Genomic DNA, 17,766 nt, shown 5'->3' with positions numbered 1-17,766 from the left:
TCTCTTATAGAGGCGATTGCGATCCTTAGAAAGAGTATTGTGAATAAGCGGAGACCAACCAAGATGGCGCCGAGGGTCTGCAGCACATGCCAAGAGGGCGACAAGACGTTGTCTCGCTGCTCGCAATGCAAATGGACAGCGTATTGCTCGAAAACGTGCCAGAGAGACCACTGGACGGCCGGACACCGACAAAGGTGCGCGAAGCTCCGAATGTGCCGGGCGTTCAGGGACTTGGAGCGGCAGTGGTGGGCCTCTCGACCGACGGACGAACTGCAAATGTTTGTGGTGCAGTTCGGTCTGCAGCCTGAATCCATGAGGTTCTTTGGGGAGGTTTTGTTCCTACTCTGCGGGCTCAAGGCGTGTGTGCTGCTGTCCAACCTGCCTCCAACCTGGCGGCAGAGCTTCGCGAACGATGTGGTTGTTCCGAGTGGTTTGCTGCTGACGACTACTGGTTCAGTTTCCCCATGCTCAGTAGTGTTGTATTCAGTCGGGACTCGGCTCGAGACCCCAGCAGAGTATGAACTGACAGGCGACCTCGTGCTTGCCAATACGCAGCACGCCGAGTTTCAATTGGCAAAGCGTACGTTTCGCCTTGCTGCCTCCACAACGGACACGAACACAGGTGTGCAATTGGCTAGAGAAGATATGAGCGTGTCGGGGTTGGTGCAGGAGCACGATTTGGCGCGGGTACTGGACTATCCAGTGGCTTTGAGCGACTGCAATGAGAGTGCGCCTATGATGGAGGTAAGCACACTGTAACAGCAAGTGCATTCGTGTCATGGCTCGCTAGTCTCATGTCTGCCCACTCGTTCACGCAGGTTGGCTATTTCCTGGAAGAGGAACAGCAGCAAGTCTTATTGACGTCGTACTGCGCCATGGCGACACCTCAGCACACGCAACGTGTGCAGCAACACTTCCAAAACTACCAAACACGTAGCGGGGGAGTTCAACTGGTGCTACGAAAGTCACAAATCTAGACACGTAGGCGCTCCCACGTATGGATGGCGGCATGCAGACACCACTCGAGAACGACAACCACGGCATCATCACAACTTGAGAACGATCTCTTCCTTGGAGAAGGAGACGTCTACTATCCTGGAGAACTACTTCAAGGCATTTTGAAGTCTTGTCCCCAGTCCAGTGTCACTGAAGAGCACAACTCAGGATCCAGCAAGAAAACACAAATGGATTAATACAGAGTCCACACTGTCGTGCCTCCACCCTTTCACGCCTGCGAGTTGTTTTGTGCTGTGTCTAGTCTGCGCAGGAACTTCCGCAGATCCTTGGCCTCCGTCTCGATCTCCCGCAGCCTCTTGGTCGCCTTCTGTCGCAGCTCGTCCACCCGCGCGTGCTCCTTCTTCTCTCCCTGCACGCCTTCATCCTCCACAACCTCCGCTGTCTCTTCACCTACCATCACAGCTTGGGCCTCCGCCTCGACTGCTGCCTCTGGTTTGTCCTTGCGGAAGCTCAGTCCGTGGCGCTTCATGAAGCGGGTGAGCCAACCCACCGACAGATGCAGCGGCGGTGCGTTGTCCATCGCGTCCAGGATCTCTCTCGCGCGGTCGTTGAGCAGCCGCCGCGTGAGCCGCTCGTCGCGCTGTTGACAGTCGACCACGAACTGCTGCAGCTGCTGCTCCAGCGCCTGCGAGCGCACGCTGAGTGTGCGGCCCTTGGCGCCCACGGACGCGTCCAGGCGCTTGGCCTCGATGTCGGCGGCGCCCTGGACGATGTTGCGGATGGTCTGGCGCGTGGGCGCCACCGACAGCTCGAAGCGCGTCTTGGTCCACTGCGCCAGCTGCGTGTAGTTGGTGGCCGGCTCGCGCCGGTGCTGCGCGATGACCTCGCACTTCTGCTCGATGGTGAGCCACTTGCCCTTGGTGCTCATTTTCTTCTTGCGGCTAGTAGTGATTGCTAGAGAGAAAGTCTCATGAAGAGGGTATTGTGCCGTATAGAGGGGATTGCGACCCATGCATAGACCCGACCTGCGACCGGGCGGCAGCTTCAGGTTTTCGGCGCGCTGTTCGACTGGACTACGGGCGTTGTTGAATGCGCGACGGCGGCGACAATCGTGGTGAGCGAGGCGACGACGACGAAGTGCCAAGTGTGAGCGAGGTTGATGGCACGCACCGTTGCCGTGTTGCACCGTCGAAAGGGGTCTGTTCATGGTACTATAGTGGGTCAAGTGGGACGGAGTGTTGCTGCTACTGCTCCATATACATGTAGTGCTGCTGTTCCACCCTTCATTGCATTGCAGTCTGCAACGGGGTCTTTTCCTTCCTTTGAGTTGGCGCCGATGAAGATGACGGCAAGCAAAGCGAGGGCTGCCGAGTTCAGTTCGATGGAGGCGGCGAAGGCCGGAGCACTTCAGTGCCACCACCACCGGGTGCAGGCGACATTTGCATTGACCGCCTTTGGGCTTTCGCAGCAAGCAGAGCGTAATGCAATGCAGTCCACGGCAACTTGTTGGCAACAATGAGTGTCTCCGCGGACGCAGGTTCTTTGTTTCTTTGCTAACGGGCGCTCTCTTGATTTCACTATTGCATGGCAGAGGTCGGGAGCAAAGACGCGACAGGCCGGTTTTCGAGGGGCCGCAGCTGCCCCATACAACTGGACGCCAGCCCCCACTTCCGCTTCCGCCCAGGACTTGCCAGGACCCGCCAGGACCCGACGCCAGCCATGAGCGCGTCCTGGGACTCGGACCTGTCCTCCATCATCGAGAAGACCAACAACAACCTCAAGCTGCTGCGCAAGATCGGCGACAAGCCCCAAGTGCGTGCGCCCGATGTGTCCGTAACGACCGCGCGCCCCGGCTCCGCCTCGGGCTCCGTGTCCTCCCACTCATCGGCGCGTCCACGTGCCTACGTAGGCGCACAGGACGACGCCGGCTCCGTGTCCTCGCGAGGGTCGGCGCGGCCGCGCGCCTTCGTGCGCGGAGATGATGATGCCAGCTCCATGGGCTCCCACGGCTCGGCGCGTCCCAGGGCCTACGTGCGCGGCGACGATGACGCCGGCTCCATCGGCTCACACGGCTCCGCGCGACCGCGCGTGTACGTAGGGGACGATGGCACGGGCTCCGTGTCCTCGCACGCGTCGGCGCGCCCCAAGGCGTTCGTCCGCGCGGACGATGACGCCGGCTCCGCGTCTTCGAGGGTCTCGGCCAGACCCAAGGCCTTCATCCGCGCAGACGATGACGCCGGCTCCGCGTCCTCGAGGGTCTCGGCCAGACCCAAGGCCTTCATCCGCGCAGACGATGATGCTGGCTCCATGTCCTCCCGCTCGTCCGCCAGACCCAAGGCTTTCATCCGCGGAGACGATGACACAGGCTCCATGTCCTCCCGCTCGTCCGCGCGACCCCGCGCGTTCGTGCGCGGCGACGACGACGCCGGCTCCATGTCCAGCAACCAGGGACTGGGCCGCTCCAGACTCGACTCGGGCCACGGCAGCTCAGCCAGCATCTCCAGTCGCCCCCACGTGGGCATCGCCGGCGGCGGTGGCCTGACGGCCGCCATGCTGCAGCAGCACCGTGCAACCGCAGGCGGCCCTGGAGGCCTGGCGATTGCGGATCTGGGCGCCCCGCGGCCACGCCTTGACCTGGACGAGACGCGTTCTATGTCTGGCAGCGTGTCTTCCCGCCTCAGTCGCCGCGTCGGCGCCACCGGCCGCGTTCCACACGCGCGTCCGCTCGGAGCGAGCATGGGCCCGCGTATCCGCGTGCCGGACGCGGACATCCCTAGCGACATCCCGAACCACATGGTCGACGAAGTCAAGAAGAGCCTCGAGACGCACTTTGCCGCGCGCAACGGCGCCGTGGACAAGAAGGTGGCTGACCTGCGTACGGACGTGGCCGGCCTCACAACGCAGACGTCTGCGCTGAGCTCACAGATCACCGAGCTACGTGACGCCGTGCTCGTGTCCGCCAACAGTAAGCTGTCGGCAAACGCTCCGTCCGTGTCGGACCCCAAGATCATTGCTAGTGTACAGGCCAACGCCGCGGCTATTGCTCGCCTCGAAGAGCACAGCGCGGATCTGTTGGGCCGCAAGGTAAGCGTCGACCGCGAGCTGACGGAAATGGGCACGCGCGTCAAGTCGCTGTCGTCCGCGACGATGAAGATCTCGACGCTTGAAGACAACATCGAGGCGCTGGTCGCTAATCGCCAGAAACAGGAACAAGGGTTGTTCAAGCTCGCCGACAGGGTACAGCTGATGCATCGCCAGATGGGCAGCTTGGTGGACATGAAGGCGGTAGAGAACCTGCTGAGCATTCGGCTGACGCGTGAGTTCCGCGAAATGGAGGACCGTCTATCGCAGAACGTGATTCGCATGGCCGAGAAGATGGAGCAGAAGGTGCAGAGCTTGGAGAAGCAGTCATTTTCGCAGCGCCAGGAGAGCCTGGCTGCGCTTAAGAACGATCTGACGGACGACATCCAGCGTCTGCAGAGCTCAGCCCTCCGCAAGAGCGACTTGCTTCCTTTACAGAACGCCCAAACGCAAAGCAAGGAGGATCTGGCTCAGCTTTCGGGCGTGTTAGACCGCCAGGAAAAGAAGCTGCAAGATGCTAAGATTTCAAGCGCGTCTCTGCGCGACGAGCTGACTGACGCACGCACGGAGCTGAACAAGGCCCTTCAGAGCCAGCAGCGCAGCGCTGCAGCGGTGATGGAGGAGAAGCTGGAGCAGATTGCGAGCAGCAGTAAGGAAAAGTCCAACAAGTTTGACGACCAGCTCTCGGAACTCGCTCAGAAGCAGAAGAAGCTCGAGGAGGCTACCAAGACGTTGCAGGAGACGATGACCCAGGTGAAGGCTGAGGCCAACCAGCGACTCAGTCGTAGCCCTGCCGACAGGGAGGAGGAAAACGACAAACTGCGTCAGCGCCTCGCTCGCTCTGTGGCGGAGCTGGAGGCTCTGGCTACCACCAAGGCTGAGGTGGAGCGCCGATTTGCCAGCGACGAACAGCAGTTTCAAGCTAGATTGAAGGAGCTCCGCTCGACCCTGACTGAAACGGAGAAGCAAAAAGAGGCCCAGCGTCTGGAACTGATGCAGAAATTGCAGGAGGAGAGTAAACTTATGGGTGTCGCGCAGGGTAAGAACTCCTTGCTGGAGAACCTGCTTGCTCGCGAAAAGGCTGAAAATGAGGAGAAGAACGAAGTGGTACGTAAATCGAAGAAGGAGGTGACGGAGGTGCGCGAGCAGATCCGTAACCTGGAAAGCGAAAAGGAGAAGAAGGTGCGCCAGCTGTCCTCTGAGCTGCAGGCGAAGCAGACCCAAGTGGGGCTGCTTACCAAGACATTGAAGCGTATTGAGACGGCTTCTGCCAAGATGTTGGATCTGTCTAAGCGTGAGGCTAAGACTGTGCGTCGAGTGAAGGCGACTAAAGAACACGAGCTGTTCATTGCCCAGCTGAAGCTGAAGGAAATGGAGCGTGTGGCTCAGGCTCTCCAGAACGGCGATGAGATGAAGAAGCAGGCTGCTCTTACTGCTGCTAGCACTGAAGAACGTAATGAACTCGAAAAGCTTCTGCTTGAAAGCCAGCTCGAGAAGGACGAGTTGAAGCAGGAGCTAGAGGAAATGACGGACGAGTTCAACGCAGCCAAGGAAAGCCAGAAGCAGATCATGGAGGACACCATTACCAAGCTTTCGAGCGATTACGATGATAAGATTGGCGAGCTGAAGCAGCAAATTACGGACAAGGAGCAGGCAATGCGGCAACTCCGCGACACTCTTGTTGAGAAGAGCAACCTCGGCGCACTTGAGGACGAGCTGTCGGCTCTTAAGGACGAGAAGAACGATTTGCTGGAGCAGATCCAGCGTGCACAGATCGAGCACGAACGTGTCACTTTGAAGACGGAAACGAACCTGCGCCTAGAGCACGCGACCGAGTTCGCAACACTGAAGTCGAAGTTCGAAGAGCGTATTTCTGAGCTGGAAGGAGCGCAGTCAGAGCTGGAAACGACGAAGACGACAATCGCCGAGCTTGAGAAGGAACTCGAGAACCAAGAGGCTCTGCACCAGCGTGAAGTGTCGACGCTGACTCACGAGATCAAGGAGGCCCGTAGCAAAATCGACGAGTGCACGGCCCAGATTCTGGAGCTGGAAGAGACGAAGGCTCGTCTGGAAGGAGATGTTTCCCAAATGGAAGCCAACATTGGTGGGGCGTCCGCCGAGAAGGAGGAGGAGCTGGCTGCTATCAAGAGCCACATGCAGTCTGAGGTTGACAAGCTTCGCGCTGAGCTCGCTGAAGTGTCAAGCACTCTTGAGGAGAAGCAGACGTCTCTAAAGGAGGCAAAGCAGTTGGATGAGACCAACCGCCAGAGGCTGGTCGAGATGGCAATGGCCCAGGAGGAGATGCAAAGCCGCTACGTTGCGCAGATCGACTCGCTCACGTTGAAGCTCAACCAGGAGCGCGAGAGTTCTCGTTCGCGTGAGCAGGATCTGGAAGATACCATCGATAAGCTGAACGCTGATGTGAAGGTATTGAAGACAGAGTCGAGCAAGGATCTGGAGAATGTCCGATCGGAGCTGACGGACCAGATGAGCAAGCTGACGACCACGCTGCAGGCTTCGCAGCACCGCGAACAGCAGCTGCAGTCACGTCTCAAACGTATTCTGGAGGAGTTGGTGCAGGCCGCTAACGCCTCGGGGGAGAACGAAGTGGCAGACGAGGCTGAGGTGAGCGATGATGAAGCCATCACGCACCACCTTGACGCGCTCTACGCGACTCACCGTCGCACTGCGCACGAGTTGGAGCGGCTTCAGGCTGAGTACGAGCTGACTGTGAAGCAGGCTGCTGCGGATAGCGCTACTGCGCAGGAGCTGGACAACCAGGTTAAGGAACACGAGACACAGATCCGTGAGCTGGAGTCGGTTGTGGAACAGCTCCGTGGGGAATTGAAGGAGCAGTACCACAAGTCCGCTATCATTGCGAAGGGATCGGACGAGTTCAGCGACGAAATGGCGAATTTGCGTGAGGAGAAGCTCCAGCTCGAGCGTCAACTGCAGGAAGAGGAGAAGGACCGCGCTAAACGTGAGGTTTCCTACCAGCGACGTACGGAGATGAAGGAGCGCGAGGTGGAGGAACTCCGTACGGAGAACAAGACGCTGACCGCTGCTGTTGCTGCCGTCCGTGAGAAGATTCGTGCTGTGGAGAATGTCAAGTATCACGATCTTGGTGAGCTTCAGAGCAAGCTGAAGGACCTTGAAGAACGCACTGCAGCTCTCCAGCCAGATGAGGACAACGTTGCAAACCTGGAGAAGGATTTCACTGCTACCCGCCAGGAGATTGTGACGCTGACTGCTGAAGTTCAGTCTCTATACCAGAAACTTACAGTCTGCTGTGGAATTATGGAGTGGAGCGAGCTACGTGCGAGTGTCTTTGATGAAGAGGAAAAGCTGACTCGCGTCCGTTCGGAGAGTGCGCGTGAACTGGCCAAGGTTCAGTCAGTGGAGCAGGAGGTTTTGATGAACGCTGAGTTCTTGAATGCGCTGCTTGTGGCTCATGGCTCGATGGGCGGTGATGAAAGCCTTCTTAATGATTTCCGGTGGATGCAGAAGTACGCGTCGATGGCCCCTGAGATTGTTGAGAAGCTTCGGAAGGTTGAGTCGCGGTTACGGGACGCTGTGTTAGATCTTCATGACGACTCCAATTCCCTCTTCCCGGACAGTGTTTCTCTGGGCCCTGTGAGCAACGAGAAAAGTGTTGATGAGGGAGTTATATCCCGACCGCCGAACTCGCAGAAGGCAGCTGTGGACGGTGCTGCAATTGCGCTCGCGCTGGAGAAGGCGAAGGAGGACTACTTTAGTGAGACGTCAGAGGCGGCGCAGGAGGATGACTTGAATGACGCCGAAGTGGAGAAGCGCGACATGGATCAGCCTGACTTGGAGCATGAAGGCGAGGAGCAGGAGAACCCTGTGGGTCACGAGGGAGAAGGTGCGAGTTATGAAAATGTGGATGGGGATGACCAGGATTCAATTGGCGAACTGAGTCATGATGAGTCTGAAGTTTGTGATGAATTGGTGATCGCTGAACATGTTGTGCGTGATGAGCAGGAAAACAGCCATGAAGAGCAGGGAGCGACCTCTCTAGATATGTCTAACCTTGATGAAGATGAAGAGGATTCGAGCGTTGATGTTGCGGAGGACAGTTTCAGGAGCGAGCAGGATAGGATTGATGATGATGTCGATGGACTGGTGTCGGGTGTCGACCGCAAGATTGAGGGGGCCAAGATACAGTCCAGGTGGAGCTCGGTGGGCTTTAGTGGCAGTGGCGAGGACGACATGGGTGAAGTGGAAAGGCTGATGCTGGAGCAGAGCCTTGCGCACTCTAGTAAGCAGGTGGACCCACATATTGATAATGAATGTGATGACAGTGATGACTTTGCAACATCGTTTGTGCGTAACGAGACCGAAGCGAAGCAGCCGGCAACAGCTGAGCTAGCAGAGGAATCAGTTGATGGTGAGGAATTAGGAGAGGAGTCAGTTGATGACACCAAGATGGCAGAGCTTGGCCATGCTAACAACATTGATCTTGGCTCAAGCGGAGAAGATCTCGAAGAAGCTGAACTTAGCGAGTCTGAGCAAGACATGAGGTCAGAGGAAGCGGCAGATGAGCTGGACCCATTCGAGGAAAGCTCGTTCGATAATGCGATGATGTCTGCACTCGAAGGCAAGGAAGCACTTGTGGATAATTCACTACAACCCCAAGTACACGACCACGAAGCAGAAGAAGAGCATTCATTTACAGAAGACTACGTTGTGCAACGCGCCGTAGACGAGAGTTCGCTCGACGACTCAAAGGTGTCGGAAAATGACAACAGCACTCGATTCACTGACGACCCCGAGGCACACCAGACCTCGGTGTATGTGGAAAATGCCATTGACAATGTAGAACCAATGCGAATTGCACGAAACTTACAACTAGAGGATTCGATTGAAGGGGATGCATTGTCTGATAGCGAGCTGTCCGCAGATATGAGCGGTGATCGAACGCCAGAGCATCATGGTGATGAACTTGTTGACGAGAACACCGCACTCGAAGAATCAGCATCAAGCGTGGATAGTGGTGCGCTGGGAGATCAACTTGATGCGAGTGCTGCATTAGAAGAGTCCGTGGGAAACACTGGGCTAAACGACCAGTTCAATGAAAACAGTGCGCTAGACGAGTCTTCATCCAGCCTTGCTCGTGGTGCATCAATGGATCAGCGGGGTAATGATAATGTATTAGAAGAGTCATCGTCAAGCATGGCTAGTGGTGTTTCTGCAGATCACCTTGACGAGGCACACGCCTTCGAAAAGGCAGCGTTATGTGTGGAGAAAAATGCACTGGACGATCAACTTGGTTGTGTGGAGGAGAGCGGTGCATTAGAAGAATTAACATCAAGTACACCAAACGGTGTAGATGATCGAGGTGGAAAAGGGACCGGTCTAGAAGAATCAACCTCTAGCATGGTGAGTGGTGTAGATCAGCCTAACACGAGCGATGCATTAGAAGAATCTGTACCAAGCATGGCAAGCGACTTACACAAGGAGAATATCGACGACGATAATGCGTTAGAAGAATCTGCATCAAGCATTGCAAGCAGTTTACAGGAGGTTTTAGAGGAATCCGTATCGAGCATGACGAGTGGTGCTCTAGCAGACCAACGTAATGGGAGCGATGCACTAGAAGAATCTTCCTCAAGCATGACAAGCGACTTGCAGGTGGGGAATATTGGCGATGATAATGCATCAGAAGAATCTACATCAAGCATGGCAAACGATTTACAAGAGGCTTCAGAAGAAGCAGCATCAAGCAGGACGAGTGTCGCGCTGGCAGATCAACGTAATGAGAGCGATGAATTAGAAGTTTCTTCCTCAAGCATGGCAAGTGGTTTGCAGGTGAATGAGGGTAATGCTTTAGATGAGTCAGCATCAAGTGTGGATAACGTTGGGCTCGCAGATCGACTTAGTGAGGGCAGCATGTTTGACGAGTTATCCTCAAGCGTGGATAATGGTTCACCGGCAGATCGACTTGATGAAGGGCGCGAATTGGAAGAGTCTGCTTCAAGCGTGGCAAGTGGCCAGTACGAAATGGTTTCTCCGAATATAACAACTAGCAGGTTCATGCGCGGTGACGCACGGACACTAGAGACGGACGACGTGGAAATTCACAATCACATTGAGCACAATTTTGCAGGGTTTTCTCACCCAGACCCGCTATCAGAGAGTTCGTTTGATGCAGAAGCGATGTCGGATCGAGATGACGAAGCTAGTGCAAGTACGGAAGCTGGGCTGTCTCCTCAGCCGATTAAGCGCCCGGAGGAAGAGGAGGAAGACGAATGGTCCGAAGAGCAGCTTCGAGAGGCAGAGCTTTCACTGAGTAGAGGGTTGGCTGTAGACAATGACAACGACGGTAGTGGCAGTATCGAAGCAACCTCTGCCATGTCGCTCCGAATGGAGGGTGATGAAAGCTCGGAAGAAGAAACAATATCTATCCCAACTCAGCCGACGTTTGCATCAACAAGCTTGAAACGATTTAGCACGGGCTCTCGGCGACTGAACCTTGCGGAAGATGACGACATGGACGAAGTTGAACGCTTACTTCTGCAGCAAAGCGGTTCTAGTATGAAAATGGAGCAACCACCGATTAGCCGCTTCACCAAACCTCTGTCAGATGATGACGACGAGTTTGGACAGAGATCACTTCCATCACACGGCTTTCAAGAAGATACGGACATGGGGCAAAGAGCTTCTAGCATGACGAAGCAGCCACAAATTAGCCGATTCACAAAACCTTTTCTTGATGAGGAGGAGGATGACGACGAGTTTGGAGAGATATCACTTCCGTCACGAGGCGATAACGATGACGAATTCGGAGCTACTTCGATTCGATCGCAAGAAGATGAATTGGGCGAATCTTCAATCCAATCGCGGGATGAAAAGTTAAGTGACGGTTCCGCGGGGTCTGAATCTGAAGAAGACGACGAGTTTGGTGAAGCTTCAATTCGACCGCGCGATGGACATTCCGCGGGGTCTAAACCACTCCAATCACGCGATTATAAGTTTAGTAATGTTTCCACTAGGACTCAATTACGTGTAGATGATGAATTGGGGGAGGCTTCGATCGGATCGCGCGAAGATGAGTTTGGGAAAGACTCTGCGAGGTCTAAATCTCACGAAGAAGATGGGTTTGGAGAGAGATCAATTCAGTCGCCCGAAGATGTTGCGCTTGTTGGTGTATCCTTTCTGTCCGACACTCGCGATCTGCCCAAGTTTGAAAAGGAATCGACCTACTCGACATCACGCGTGCAAAATGACTTTGGCGGAGAAGCATCGCACTCCATATCTCGTGAGAAAGACAACCTTGGCAAACCACCAATTGAACCCAAATCTTATGACCAGAACGAGTTTGACGAGGCGTCGATCGGCTCCAAGTCGCACGAGGAGGACGAATTCGAGGAGGGCTCCATTCGATCGCAGGACGACGAGTTTGGCGAGATATCACTTCCACGGGACGGGTTTAACGAAGATGATGACATGGACGAAGTTGAACGCTTACTTCTGCAGCAAAGCGGTTCTAGTATGAAAATGGAGCAACCACCCATTAGCCGCTTCACCAAACCTCTGTCAGATGATGACGACGAGTTTGGACAGAGATCACTTCCATCACACGGCTTTCAAGAAGATACGGACATGGGGCAAAGAGCTTCTAGCATGACGAAGCAGCCACAAATTAGCCGATTCACAAAACCTTTTCTTGATGAGGAGGAGGATGACGACGAGTTTGGAGAGATATCACTTCCGTCACGAGGCGATAACGATGACGAATTCGGAGCTACTTCGATTCGATCGCAAGAAGATGAATTGGGCGAATCTTCAATCCAATCGCGGGATGAAAAGTTAAGTGACGGTTCCGCGGGGTCTGAATCTGAAGAAGACGACGAGTTTGGTGAAGCTTCAATTCGACCGCGCGATGGACATTCCGCGGGGTCTAAACCACTCCAATCACGCGATTATAAGTTTAGTAATGTTTCCACTAGGACTCAATTACGTGTAGATGATGAATTGGGGGAGGCTTCGATCGGATCGCGCGAAGATGAGTTTGGGAAAGACTCTGCGAGGTCTAAATCTCACGAAGAAGATGGGTTTGGAGAGAGATCAATTCAGTCGCCCGAAGATGTTGCGCTTGTTGGTGTATCCTTTCTGTCCGACACTCGCGATCTGCCCAAGTTTGAAAAGGAATCGACCTACTCGACATCACGCGTGCAAAATGACTTTGGCGGAGAAGCATCGCACTCCATATCTCGTGAGAAAGACAACCTTGGCAAACCACCAATTGAACCCAAATCTTATGACCAGAACGAGTTTGACGAGGCGTCGATCGGCTCCAAGTCGCACGAGGAGGACGAATTCGAGGAGGGCTCCATTCGATCGCAGGACGACGAGTTTGGCGAGATATCACTTCCACGGGACGGGTTTAACGAAGATGACGACATGGACGAAGTTGAACGCTTACTTCTGCAGCAAAGCGGTTCTAGTATGAAAATGGAGCAACCACCGATTAGCCGCTTCACCAAACCTCTGTCAGATGATGACGACGAGTTTGGACAGAGATCACTTCCATCACACGGCTTTCAAGAAGATACGGACATGGGGCAAAGAGCTTCTAGCATGACGAAGCAGCCACAAATTAGCCGATTCACAAAACCTTTTCTTGATGAGGAGGAGGATGACGACGAGTTTGGAGAGATATCACTTCCGTCACGAGGCGATAACGATGACGAATTCGGAGCTACTTCGATTCGATCGCAAGAAGATGAATTGGGCGAATCTTCAATCCAATCGCGGGATGAAAAGTTAAGTGACGGTTCCGCGGGGTCTGAATCTGAAGAAAACGACGAGTTTGGTGAAGCTTCAATTCGACCGCGCGATGGACATTCCGCGGGGTCTAAACCACTCCAATCACGCGATTATAAGTTTAGTAATGTTTCCACTAGGACTCAATTACGTGTAGATGATGAATTGGGGGAGGCTTCGATCGGATCGCGCGAAGATGAGTTTGGGAAAGACTCTGCGAGGTCTAAATCTCACGAAGAAGATGGGTTTGGAGAGAGATCAATTCAGTCGCCCGAAGATGTTGCGCTTGTTGGTGTATCCTTTCTGTCCGACACTCGCGATCTGCCCAAGTTTGAAAAGGAATCGACCTACTCGACATCACGCGTGCAAAATGACTTTGGCGGAGAAGCATCGCACTCCATATCTCGTGAGAAAGACAACCTTGGCAAACCACCAATTGAACCCAAATCTTATGACCAGAACGAGTTTGACGAGGCGTCGATCGGCTCCAAGTCGCACGAGGAGGACGAATTCGAGGAGGGCTCCATTCGATCGCAGGACGACGAGTTTGGCGAGATATCACTTCCACGGGACGGGTTTAACGAAGATGATGACATGGACGAAGTTGAACGCTTACTTCTGCAGCAAAGCGGTTCTAGTATGAAAATGGAGCAACCACCCATTAGCCGCTTCACCAAACCTCTGTCAGATGATGACGACGAGTTTGGACAGAGATCACTTCCATCACACGGCTTTCAAGAAGATACGGACATGGGGCAAAGAGCTTCTAGCATGACGAAGCAGCCACAAATTAGCCGATTCACAAAACCTTTTCTTGATGAGGAGGAGGATGACGACGAGTTTGGAGAGATATCACTTCCGTCACGAGGCGATAACGATGACGAATTCGGAGCTACTTCGATTCGATCGCAAGAAGATGAATTGGGCGAATCTTCAATCCAATCGCGGGATGAAAAGTTAAGTGACGGTTCCGCGGGGTCTGAATCTGAAGAAGACGACGAGTTTGGTGAAGCTTCAATTCGACCGCGCGATGGACATTCCGCGGGGTCTAAACCACTCCAATCACGCGATTATAAGTTTAGTAATGTTTCCACTAGGACTCAATTACGTGTAGATGATGAATTGGGGGAGGCTTCGATCGGATCGCGCGAAGATGAGTTTGGGAAAGACTCTGCGAGGTCTAAATCTCACGAAGAAGATGGGTTTGGAGAGAGATCAATTCAGTCGCCCGAAGATGTTGCGCTTGTTGGTGTATCCTTTCTGTCCGACACTCGCGATCTGCCCAAGTTTGAAAAGGAATCGACCTACTCGACATCACGCGTGCAAAATGACTTTGGCGGAGAAGCATCGCACTCCATATCTCGTGAGAAAGACAACCTTGGCAAACCACCAATTGAACCCAAATCTTATGACCAGAACGAGTTTGACGAGGCGTCGATCGGCTCCAAGTCGCACGAGGAGGACGAATTCGAGGAGGGCTCCATTCGATCGCAGGACGACGAGTTTGGCGAGATATCACTTCCACGGGACGGGTTTAACGAAGATGACGACATGGACGAAGTTGAACGCTTACTTCTGCAGCAAAGCGGTTCTAGTATGAAAATGGAGCAACCACCGATTAGCCGCTTCACCAAACCTCTGTCAGATGATGACGACGAGTTTGGACAGAGATCACTTCCATCACACGGCTTTCAAGAAGATACGGACATGGGGCAAAGAGCTTCTAGCATGACGAAGCAGCCACAAATTAGCCGATTCACAAAACCTTTTCTTGATGAGGAGGAGGATGACGACGAGTTTGGAGAGATATCACTTCCGTCACGAGGCGATAACGATGACGAATTCGGAGCTACTTCGATTCGATCGCAAGAAGATGAATTGGGCGAATCTTCAATCCAATCGCGGGATGAAAAGTTAAGTGACGGTTCCGCGGGGTCTGAATCTGAAGAAAACGACGAGTTTGGTGAAGCTTCAATTCGACCGCGCGATGGACATTCCGCGGGGTCTAAACCACTCCAATCACGCGATTATAAGTTTAGTAATGTTTCCACTAGGACTCAATTACGTGTAGATGATGAATTGGGGGAGGCTTCGATCGGATCGCGCGAAGATGAGTTTGGGAAAGACTCTGCGAGGTCTAAATCTCACGAAGAAGATGGGTTTGGAGAGAGATCAATTCAGTCGCCCGAAGATGTTGCGCTTGTTGGTGTATCCTTTCTGTCCGACACTCGCGATCTGCCCAAGTTTGAAAAGGAATCGACCTACTCGACATCACGCGTGCAAAATGACTTTGGCGGAGAAGCATCGCACTCCATATCTCGTGAGAAAGACAACCTTGGCAAACCACCAATTGAACCCAAATCTTATGACCAGAACGAGTTTGACGAGGCGTCGATCGGCTCCAAGTCGCACGAGGAGGACGAATTCGAGGAGGGCTTCATTCGATCGCAGGACGACGAGTTTGGTGAGGTTTCACTACCGTTAGATGACGACGATGCGGGGACTGCTCCTTTGCGACCTCATGCTAAACTGAATTTCAATCAACCCGCTCGCGCCTCGTATTTCACTGACAGCAAGCCTGCGGGTTCAATGCCCTCGCCGATGAGATCTACAGCATACACCACGTCAACTCCGATAGCTGTCCAAGATGACAGCGCTAGCGAAGCCGAGCAAGATTATATGGACGAATCCTTTGACCTGGATGAGTCCATGGAAGAGGAAGCTAACGAAACAGAGGAGAGGCATGTATGACAAATGACGAATGACAAGCAACTACCAGCACGATAAATCAAATACAAATGCATTCAAGTACTAGGAGCTTGTTTTCTCCGTTAACGACGATAGGCACGTCCTCCTACAAAGGGTGGAGCGCCAGGCTCTTGGCTCTCGAGTAACAATTTGCGGTATCTGTCTTGGCACTCAGCGCCGAGCACTCCACCGAACTTGACTTGGCCGATACCCGCGCCCATAGCGACGGCGGTAAGAACCTCGGCATCGGTGCCAGGATGTCCACCAGAAACACCCAGGATGATTGCGAGTCCGAGATGTTGTGCATCCGTGACGGCTTGCAGTAGTCTCGACACCGTCGGGAACTGATGCGGTACGAGAAGCACCGTGTTGCATGCGCGCTCCTCATTTAAAGCGGCCAAACCGTGCCGCTCCACGACTTCACGACCTACAATCTGTACGCGGCAGTTCGGGTCCCCTCCCAGTCCAGCGCCCTCCTTCGCGACTTGGTCTCCACCTTCAGCAGTTCCAGTATCAGCAGGGTCTGCTAACGCACTACTGTCCGAGTCGTTTTCAGTGCTGTGCAGTGCTGCAAACATCTTGACGTCGCCCGCATCGAAAGGGTCTACAACAGTGGTGATCTCCAGCTCCTTCACACTGCTGCGCAGGATGTCAAACAACTCGTCACTATTCTTGAGCGCTCCGGTCGATCCAGGCACCCACCGATCCGTGTTATACGTGAACGACAGAGAGGTGTCGTTGTCGTCTTCGTTCTGGCCGGTACCATCACTATCTGTTTTCGCTGGCCGGACAACAAACTCGGACGCTGCGAAATCTACTCCAAAGTCCACTTGTAACGGTGATGCACTGGCAGGGGAGATCACGTGTCCGTCCGGGTCTTCAAGCCGCGCCCGGACGTCGTCTAAAGCTGCTCGAAGCACCTGGAAGACTTCAGCCAGAGTCTGAAGTTGTGGAGCATACCCACCAAACGCGCCGCGGTTGGTGAAGCCGACGCCGCGCGTTTCAAGTTGCGCGTGCAATGCAGTGGTAAACTCGACCGCGATATGTAGCGCGTCTGCAAAATTCGCAGCGCTCGTAGGCGTCATCAACACTTCCTGCGCGATCAGTTTGTTCGACGCGTACTTGCCGCCATTCACGACACTGAAGATCGGCATGGGGACGCACTGATTCTCGGGCGGCAGCTCTTGCAACTTAGCCACGTATTCTCGCAGCGGCATCTCGGCGTACTTGGCTCCGGCTCGGCAAATCGCTAGTGAAGTTGCAAGACATACGTTGCGCCCCAAGGTCGTCTCTAGCTCCTGCAAAATAGCATCGAGTACGCCTTGATCGGTCGGCTCCACGTTCTCGAGCTTCACCATGAGAACTTCCTGCGCTGTTGCTGTAATTTTGGAGTATCCTCGACCGCCATAGCGTTGCTTACTCGGTGGGACGTCAGTAAATGCGTTACTGACGCCGGCGCCGTCTTCTTGGAGCTCTCGAGACCGAGCACTGCACTCACGGTCCGTGATCCCTGTCGCTTCGGCGGAGCAGCAGCCTTCAAAGACCCCTTTGCCAGTGTGGAGTCGCACCAACACCGTCGGCTCGCCCGAAGCGTCCAACACCTCGCACACTTGCACGTAGAAGATACCGCGCTTGGCCGTCGCGCGCGCGTACAGCAGCGACGAGAGCATGAGGAATGGGTCCTTCGGCCGACTGGCCACCACCTGGTTGATCACGTCGTTCAGCGACGACTCCAACGCGTGTTCCGCCACGTAAGCTTCCACCAAGTCCCGCTCTCGAACCTGCTCCTCTTCCTCCTCTTCGTCCTGCTCATCGCACGGTTCTTGCTGCTGCCGCATTGCTACACGGAAAAGGTACCAGACACTACGACCCTTGAAGACCAAAGATACTTTTTGTCACACGCGACTGGCGAGATGTAGCCATGTCTTTCATGACGGTCTCAGTGTTGTTAACATGGTAGACTGACTACCTGTAAAGCAGTGTACGTGTGAGATTCATCATGTGAGCCGGCTGACATGGTAGAGGAAATTGGTACGAACCGGGTCGGCTTTTGCTGACCGGTTGACACGCAGGAGAAGAGACGATAAATTTAGCAAGCTGGGCGAGCCTATCAATACAAGCGCGCCTGCGACCGAAATACTGGAAACGAACTGCTGCCTCCTTGATTCCAAGAACGGCGCTGCTCTCTGTGAA

General features: G+C 54.2%; 5 protein-coding genes across 5 annotated transcripts; 3 read left to right on the top strand and 2 right to left on the bottom strand.

The window, feature by feature from the left end:
* Positions 1-210: 210 nt before the first annotated feature.
* KRP23_7236 (uncharacterized protein) lies at positions 211-977 on the top strand (the record flags this gene model as incomplete). Its single annotated transcript, XM_067892526.1, has 3 exons — positions 211-580; positions 644-744; positions 819-977. 3 exons carry the CDS (start codon positions 211-213, stop codon positions 975-977), a joined length of 630 nt encoding a protein of 209 aa, XP_067744397.1.
* A 248-nt stretch (positions 978-1,225) lies between these two features.
* KRP23_7235 (uncharacterized protein) lies at positions 1,226-1,885 on the bottom strand (the record flags this gene model as incomplete). Its single annotated transcript, XM_067892525.1, has 1 exon — positions 1,226-1,885. One exon carries the CDS (start codon positions 1,883-1,885, stop codon positions 1,226-1,228), a length of 660 nt encoding a protein of 219 aa, XP_067744396.1.
* A 791-nt stretch (positions 1,886-2,676) lies between these two features.
* KRP23_7234 (uncharacterized protein) lies at positions 2,677-8,054 on the top strand (the record flags this gene model as incomplete). Its single annotated transcript, XM_067892524.1, has 2 exons — positions 2,677-7,921; positions 8,041-8,054. The coding sequence occupies 2 exons, from the start codon at positions 2,677-2,679 to the stop codon at positions 8,052-8,054; spliced, it is 5,259 nt and encodes a 1,752-aa protein (XP_067744395.1).
* Positions 8,055-8,079: 25 nt separating this feature from the next.
* On the top strand, positions 8,080-15,576 carry KRP23_7233 (uncharacterized protein; the record flags this gene model as incomplete). Its single annotated transcript, XM_067892522.1, has 1 exon — positions 8,080-15,576. The coding sequence occupies one exon, from the start codon at positions 8,080-8,082 to the stop codon at positions 15,574-15,576; it is 7,497 nt and encodes a 2,498-aa protein (XP_067744394.1).
* An 80-nt stretch (positions 15,577-15,656) lies between these two features.
* Positions 15,657-17,411, bottom strand: KRP23_7232 (Enolase; the record flags this gene model as incomplete). Its single annotated transcript, XM_067892521.1, has 1 exon — positions 15,657-17,411. One exon carries the CDS (start codon positions 17,409-17,411, stop codon positions 15,657-15,659), a length of 1,755 nt encoding a protein of 584 aa, XP_067744393.1.
* Positions 17,412-17,766: the final 355 nt, after the last annotated feature.

Source organism: Phytophthora ramorum (genome assembly GCF_020800215.1).
Source record: "Phytophthora ramorum isolate Pr-102 chromosome Unknown Phyram_PR-102_s0006, whole genome shotgun sequence".
Classification (NCBI taxonomy): Eukaryota; Oomycota; class Peronosporomycetes; order Peronosporales; family Peronosporaceae; genus Phytophthora; species Phytophthora ramorum.
This window is presented reverse-complemented; position numbering and strand designations above follow the sequence as displayed.